General features: G+C 41.6%; 1 protein-coding gene across 1 annotated transcript in view; it reads right to left on the bottom strand.

Moving 5' to 3' along the window:
* Window positions 1-7773, bottom strand: part of ANKDD1B (ankyrin repeat and death domain containing 1B) — a 122420-nt gene that overhangs the window by 31079 nt on the left and 83568 nt on the right. Inside the window, 1 exon segment of the mRNA XM_006903786.1 lies at window positions 3825-3923. Within this exon segment, the coding sequence (XP_006903848.1) occupies window positions 3825-3923 (99 nt within the window).

Raw genomic sequence — 7773 nt, 5'->3', positions numbered from 1 at the left:
AATAAAATATAATTATAGAAAAAAAAAAGCAATCTTACTACTATTCTCGTCCAAAATCCAATGCAATAGCTCATAGACCACACAGTACTATACTGGGAACTCAAAAGGTTAGTAGTAGAATATAGTCAGAACAGCTTCCAAAATCTGCTTGCAGGCACCACAGCGATGACCCTCAAGGCTTCAGGCCAGTGTTGCAAAGTTCTCAGTCCTGCCAATTATTCCCGTGCACCAGTTGTCCAACAAACTTGGGCAAAATTTCTTAGCTCCATTTCCAATGGTGCAGCTATCCCAAGATCCCATCTCATATCAGGTCTCTGGTTGGCTGTCTCAGGTCAGATCTCTGGTTCTTCACTGTCACTGTTATAGCTGCTGTTCCTGTATGCCCTCCTAGTCTGTCCTATGTCCAGAAGGATGATCTGCATTCTCTTGTTGCTGCTGCTTCTTTGCTGGCAGTGAGGGTTCCTCCTTCTACTGCTAGATCCTCTCAATTTAATGGCAAGACTAGTCTATTCTTTTGTGAATTGGTGAGACTAGCCAATCCACTTATGGATAAACTAATATGCCCTATTCACATATTCCTGCCCATCCATGTGGTGAAGCCAACAACAGTGGCTAGGAACCCCACTTTGAACTCTAAGCCCTTATTAATGTCACACAAGATAACAAGTCACATTCACGTTACTAGAGCTCTTTGAAGACTGTATATATAGCCTTAAATAGTAATTACACATCAATATAAAGAAAACAAAAATCTCTACAACTGAACCAGTAGGCAGCATCATGATAAATGGAGTAAAAATTGAAGTTGCCAATGATTTCATTTTACTTGGATCCATAATGAATATGCATAGAAGCACCAGTCAAGAAAACAAACAACATATTCTATTGGACCTCTATTGCTGAGAACCTCTTTAAAGTATATTGTTGTTGTTGTTGTTGTTGTTGTTGTTGTTGTTGTTGTTGTTGTTAAGTGCCGTTGAGTCATAGGTGACTCATAGCAACCCTATGAACAAAAGTCCTTGACACTTGTATGTGTGACTTTCATCCTTTCTCCAGGTTCAGAGGGTTTCCGGAGACAAGCTGTTTGCAGAAGTGGATGGCACTCCAGCTTCCAAGCTTGTTTCAACTGGGGAGAGCCACTAAACACTGTCCACCGTGGGTAACTGTTATTCTGGTTACACATCAGTTTTACAGAGGTAAACTTTAAAGTATAGAAGAGCAAAAATGTTAAAGATTAAGATTCAGGTGTGCCTGACCCAAGTCATGGTGTTTTCAACAATTTCATATGCACATTACAGTTGAACAATGAGCAAGGAAGACAGGAGAAGAATCGATACCTTTAAATTTTGGTGTTGGTCAAGTATATCAAATATACCATGGACTGCCAAAAGAACAAACCAATCTGTCTTGATAGAAGTAAAGCTAGAGTATTCCAGAAGTCTAGCCAGTAGCAAGCATCTCACATACTTTAACCAAGTTATCAGGAAGGACCAGTTGCTAGAAAAAGACATTGTGCCTGGAAAGGAGACTGTCAGTGGAAAAAGATGAAGACCTGCAAACAGACGAACTGACAGAGCTACTGCAGCACTGGGCTTCAGCACAGCTGAGAAGTGAGGATAGCACACCATTAGACAGTTTTGTTCTGTTGTACAGGGGCCATGAGTTGGGACAAATTCAATACCACCGAAAACAACAATCACCAAACCCTAGGAGAAGACATGGGGTGGATTGTTGGGGAAGGAATGGGGAAAGAGTGGATAAATAAAGAACACTGCATTAGGACAAATGATGGCAAGAACTGTCTGAAAGGCACATATATGATAATGCATTATACGTGTGAGATAAACCTGAACAAGGGGTGTATTATGGGGTGGGCTGGTGGAGAAGGAGAGTAGGGGGAGGAAATGTGCAATTATGAATAAATAAAAGGGAAAAGAATTACAATTAAACAACAACAACAACTGGGAGAGAACCACAGAACAAATTCTCCCACAAAGCCTCAGAAGGAATCAACATGGACGACACCCTAATCTTGGACTACTTGCCTTCAGAACTGGGAGGAAATGGACTTATGTTGTTCAAAGCCATTCACTTCATTGTACTTCGTGAAGCAGCCTAGAAAATGAACACGGAGTGCAAAGTGTGTTTAAAGTATAACATATGGCCTTAATGTGAAACACTCAAACTCATTGCTGTGAAGACAAAACCAACTCACAGCTGGCACTGTTGGGTTTTTGAGGCTCTACATGTAAAGGTACACAGTCCAAATCCACCAGCTGTTACATATAAAAAAGATGGCCAGTCTCCTCCTGAGCCATTTACAGCCTCTGAAAACCCATAGGAGAGTCAGTTACAGACCATTCCAATTAGATGGTACACAGCAACAAATTACATGGGAAAAAGTTGCTTTTCTCCCAAGGAGTGGCTGGAGGATTCCAGCCACCAGAGAGACATAGCCTTTGTATTAGCAGCACAACTCTTCACAAATGTCAACAGCTCAACCATAAGCACTAGTTAAACCCATTCTATGTGTGCCTCAAAGTTCCTACATACTCACGGTCCCAACACGTGACACTATTTTTTTTTTTTTCGAAACACAGGGCCAGTGCTTTACAGGAACCATCTCATTCACCATAACCTGATGAGTCAGATCTTTTATTGGCCACTTTGTGTATAGAGTACAGAGAGATTAAGCAAATTTCATGTGGTCATAGATCCAGGAAAGTGGTAGAGGCAGGATTCAAACTCAGATCTTCCAACTTCACCTGCTGCACCAGACACCCTCTCAGAAGACAAGAGTAGATTCAAGAGAGATGCAGGGAGTTGGCAAGAGGTCACAGCATACAGAGGGAGAGCAGATTCAAGAGGATGACACTCCAGCCCAGAAAGTCAGAAATTGTTACCAATAAGTAAGAAAAAGAGCAGGGATGGTGCTACAGGAGGCTGGTGGGGGAGGCAGATTGAGAAAATTTTTTCTGCACTGATCTCTTCTGCTCAGAAATAATCTCCTCCCTTGCACACTAGACATTAAAAAAAAATCCATCATGTCAGAGAACCAGGCAGTGTCCTTCCTGCAATGGCCCACTGCCCTGCTGGGGCCCAGGCCCTCTGAAGAAACAGGAAGTGCCTTTGGCCTGCATCGGGCAAGTTCAGAGCCAATTCTCCTTCACACCGCCCTCCAAAAACAATCTGACATGGTTCAAATCACATCCCTTCTCTCGAGTTAATACAATAAACAGTAATGGAGAAGCAAGATCAGAGGAAATCATATTCTCGCCAGAGAAACGAAAATACAGTGGAAAACAGAGGAATGTTTCCCATCTATTTACAGCACAGAGGGCCTTTGTTCATGCTACCAAAGGCAATTCAAATGTTCTCAGGCCGAAATCAGTGTAAAGGATTGGCTTTCAAAAGGAAAACAAGATTGCTCCAGTGAAGGGGGAGAATTATTACGATTCTCCATATTTACAGCAGCCACATCACTTTTACCCAGACAGATAAATTTAATACACGAATAATGTCATCTCGAGACACAGGAGAAGGGTTTATGGTATTACGTATAAATATTTAAAATACAAAGATTGCCTTTCTCTCTGGAACTTCAATGACTTTGTAAAATTCATCCACTGGATTTTATTTCTCAAGATGAAGACAGAGCATCCAGTCAAAGTCAATCTGCCTCCCCAGGAGGAATTCTTCTCTTGTGAAGCATCTCATTCCCCAGGCTTATCTACAAGCAGAATCACCTGACATGACCTGCCTCTGCGACCTGAAAAATCCTTCCTACCCCCACACCCCACCCCATAGTACTGTAATAGACTCACTTCCACTTTCTGGTGCAAATCAACATTCTATTTGAGAAGAAAACTAACAAGCGATCCATGGTCATCCCAGGTTGCTATCTGCAAAGCACTGATATTGAGCTGCAGGAGGCAGATGGAAAAGGCAGACAGAGACTCCCATTAGTATCCATCCAACATACTTTCTGGTGTTTATCACACAGATAATAGATTAATACAATGAAACAGTAAAGCAAAATGAAAAAGAAAATCCAATGTGTTTCCAATTATTGTTGTTTTAATTTTATATTTATTTCTATACAAACACAATGTTTCTAATTGTTTTTCATTCTTTCTCCTAAGTGACCCTCAGAAAAAGAGCTAAATAATACTCTGATAACAAAAAAATGTTTGCCTTGAATATAGCACCTTTCTGGGCACAAGTATGTCAGAAGTTATGAGGATGGCCCAGGATAGAACAGGGCTCACTCACTATGAGCTGTACTTGACTTGATGGCCTTGACAACGTAGCACCCTTCAAGAGAATTGTCAATATGAGTCTGATTTCACAAAAGTATATCTAAATCACAAAACTTTAAAGGCCAGAAAGCCAAAACTAATGATGATTCAACAATATGAATAGAGATAGTGAGAATGGTAGCACACGGTGAAGTAGATAGCTGTTGTTATCTGAACAGTTCATGTAGAAATTGTGAACAGATGTATGTTAGTTGTGTACATTGCCACCAAAAAACCAGAAAGAAAGCCAAAGTCCTAGGACCCATAAACCTCAGGCTAACCTGTATTAAACCCCTCTTACTCCTCCCCGAAAAGGAGTTCTGGGAGCCCAGTTGGTGAGCGCTCGGCTGCTTACCAAGGGGTCAGAGGTTAGAACCACCAGCTATTTGGAGGAAGAAAGATGCAGCAGTGTGATTCCATATGGATTACAGGTTTGGGAACCCTGCTGTGGTACAGTTCTACGCTGTACCATGTTGTTATGTTGAGTCGTAGATGACTCATAGAGACCCTATGAACAAAAGACTTGAGAGTTTCCTGAGGCAAGCTATTTTGGAAGTAAATGCCACTCCTGCTTCCGAGCTTGTTTTAATCAGGAAGCTCCACCAAACACTGTCCACCATGGGTAACCATTATCACTTTTGGCACATCAGTGTCACAGTGTTTAACATCACAACAACCATGATTTACCTCTGTACGGCAAATTGACAGACCAGTGCTATATCACTTAGAAGAATGTTTGACCAAAAACAATTAAAACCAGGCCTGAGGGCCACAGATTAAAATCATCCATCTTTGGCTTAGTAGCATAACTTTCTATCCATGAGGCCCACAGAGCTCTAGCAATACTGTACGTCAAAGTTAACAGACACAGGAATGGTTTCGTCCCTCCCCCCCCTCCACCTTCTACTAGGATCTCTGGTGACCTAGTGATAAGAAGCTGCACTACAATCCCAAAGGCATGCACTTGGGAGCCACCAGCTGCTTCATGAGAGGATGGGCAATCTCCTCCTGAACAATTTACTGCCTCTGAAAATCCACTGGAAGGTCAGCTATGTACTAGCAATGACTCGATGGCTCATGACAACAACAGACAAATCTTCTCTTTATTAACCTCATGAACCCATTCTTGAATAAAAATAGTTAAACAGCTAAACACTGCAGACTTCAATATGGATTGCATCTCAACATCAAGGAAACAAAACATCTGCCACTGGACCAACAGGCAATATCATAGTAGATGGAGAAAAGTTTGAAACTGTCAACAATTTCATCTTACTTGGGTCCACAATCAATAAGCCTGGTACTAGTAATCAGACCAAGAGACATATTGCACTGGTCCCTGCAGACAGGGACCTCGCCAAATTATTGAGGGGCAGTGATGTCAGTTGGAGGACTAAGGTGCACTTGATTCAGGCCATGGTCTTGTCAATCACTTGCTAGAGAGCTGGACAATGAATAAGGATGACAGAAGAAGTGATGCTTTCTAATTGTGTTCTTACAGAAGAGTACTGAAGATTCCATGGACTGCCAGAAAAAACCTCAAACAGATATGTCTTGGAGAAAGTACAGTTAAGAGTGCTCCTTGGAGGTAAAGATGAAGTAGCTTCATTTCACATACTTTTGGCATGTTCTTAGAAGAGGCTATTCCTTGGAAAGGGATCTCATGTTCAGGAAGGGAGAAGGTCAGTTAAAGAAAGAAAGACCCTCAACTAGATGAACTGATAGCATGACTGCAGCAATGGGCTTAGTATGTCAGAGATCGTGAAGATGGCACAGGATAGGACAAGGTTCATAGGGTCACTATGGATTGTACTCAATTAGATGGCACTTAACAACAATAATAATATAATATAGAAAGTCTTATGTGATGATTCTCTGTGATCTGATAAACCAAATAGATGTAAAAAGATTAAGAGTAGAATGAAATGTCTCTAAATCCCACCACAGTCTAACACTATGTAAGGGGTTACCTTTTATCATACTCTAGATAGAAGGATAGGAAAGTGATCTGGAGAGAGAGAGAAACTTGCTAACATCAAGAGTGGATTGCCAGGCATGGAGTATGTCTTTTTGAACCCCACCTCCTGCTCAATGAAGCTCCTTCACACCAGAAAGGCCAAGGCACATGGAGATCTCCAGCAAATGCCAGGACTACTGATTCTGAAGAAAACAAGGCTTTTGTCCAGAATCAACACACAGAGAGAGCCTTCCCCAAAGCTGGCACCCTGCATTTGAATTTCTAGCATTCTAAATTGTAAGAATAATTTCTATTTGTTAAAGTTATCTACTTGTGGTATCTCCTTTTTAGCAACATTAGGTGGCTAAGACATTGCAATTACTCCTGGCTCTCCTTTTCCAGATATGGCTTCTAAGCTTGGTGGGATCTCTACACACATTTAGTATTGCCCTTTTGCTCAACTACTTTAAACCCCTCATTCACTCTGATGTTGGTTGCCTCCTCACATTCCCTGTGCTCCTCTTCATGTAGTACTTGTTATGGATCAAATTGTGTCATCCCAAAAGACACACTGACATACTAATCCCTCTGGCACTTCTGAATGTGACCTTGTTTGGAGACAGGGTCTTTGAAGATGTCATCAGCTAAGTGTATGTGAGCTCATACTGGAGCGAGGTAGGACCTAGTCCTTTACCACCAGTGTTCTTATATAAAAGGAGAGGCACACATGGGAAGACTGAGGAATGACACCATGTGCACTGCGTCTGTAAGCTGAGGAATCCCAGGAGCTACAAGAAGTTAGGAGACAAATATTGAACAGATCTTCCCTCCGAAGAAATAAACATGGCTGACATCTTCATCTAGAACTCTTAACCTCCAGAACATTTAGGTGGCAGTTCCCATAAACCACTCAGTTTGTGGCATTTTGTTATGGCAGCCCTAAGACACAAGCACAGTGTCAAGCTAGATGGCAAGCTGCTTGAAGATAGAGCCTGATCTCAATGATTCTGCCACTCTTCACAATGCCCAGATTGATGACTTGCAGTAATATAAAAGTCAGTGAATTCCTTGTTAACTAATTGCAAGACTGTTAGAAAAGTGTTTTCAGGTTCTCAAAATAAAGATGTTTTAGGAATATTTTCTTTTCTAAAATGAGTGCCTCCCGATTTCCTAGTCCACATACTCTTCTGCAATGTAACCTTGTCCCTCCCCTATCAAGACATGATGTTTATTTCTTCTCTCCACCCCCTAGAATCTGGATTTGCTCTGACCAACATAGTATGGCAGAATGCCATTATTCTAGTTCTAGGCATAACCCTGCCTGCTGAAACTGAGGAGGACCTGAAGCACTTGCTGCGAAAGGTCAGGGCCTGCAGCCTTCAGTATGGATTGAAGCTCAATATCAAGAAAACAAAGATTCTCACCACTGGGCCAATTTGACATTATCATGATGAATAGTGAAGAGATTGAGATTGTTCACAGTTTTAGTTTGCTTGACTCCACAATCAACACCAGCAC

Source organism: Elephantulus edwardii, unplaced genomic scaffold (assembly GCF_000299155.1).
Source record: "Elephantulus edwardii isolate Elephantulus edwardi_28Jun2011 unplaced genomic scaffold, EleEdw1.0 scaffold00326, whole genome shotgun sequence".
NCBI lineage: Eukaryota > Metazoa > Chordata > Mammalia > Macroscelidea > Macroscelididae > Elephantulus > Elephantulus edwardii.
Note: the sequence above shows the minus strand (reverse complement) of the source record. Positions and strands in the feature narration are given on the sequence as shown.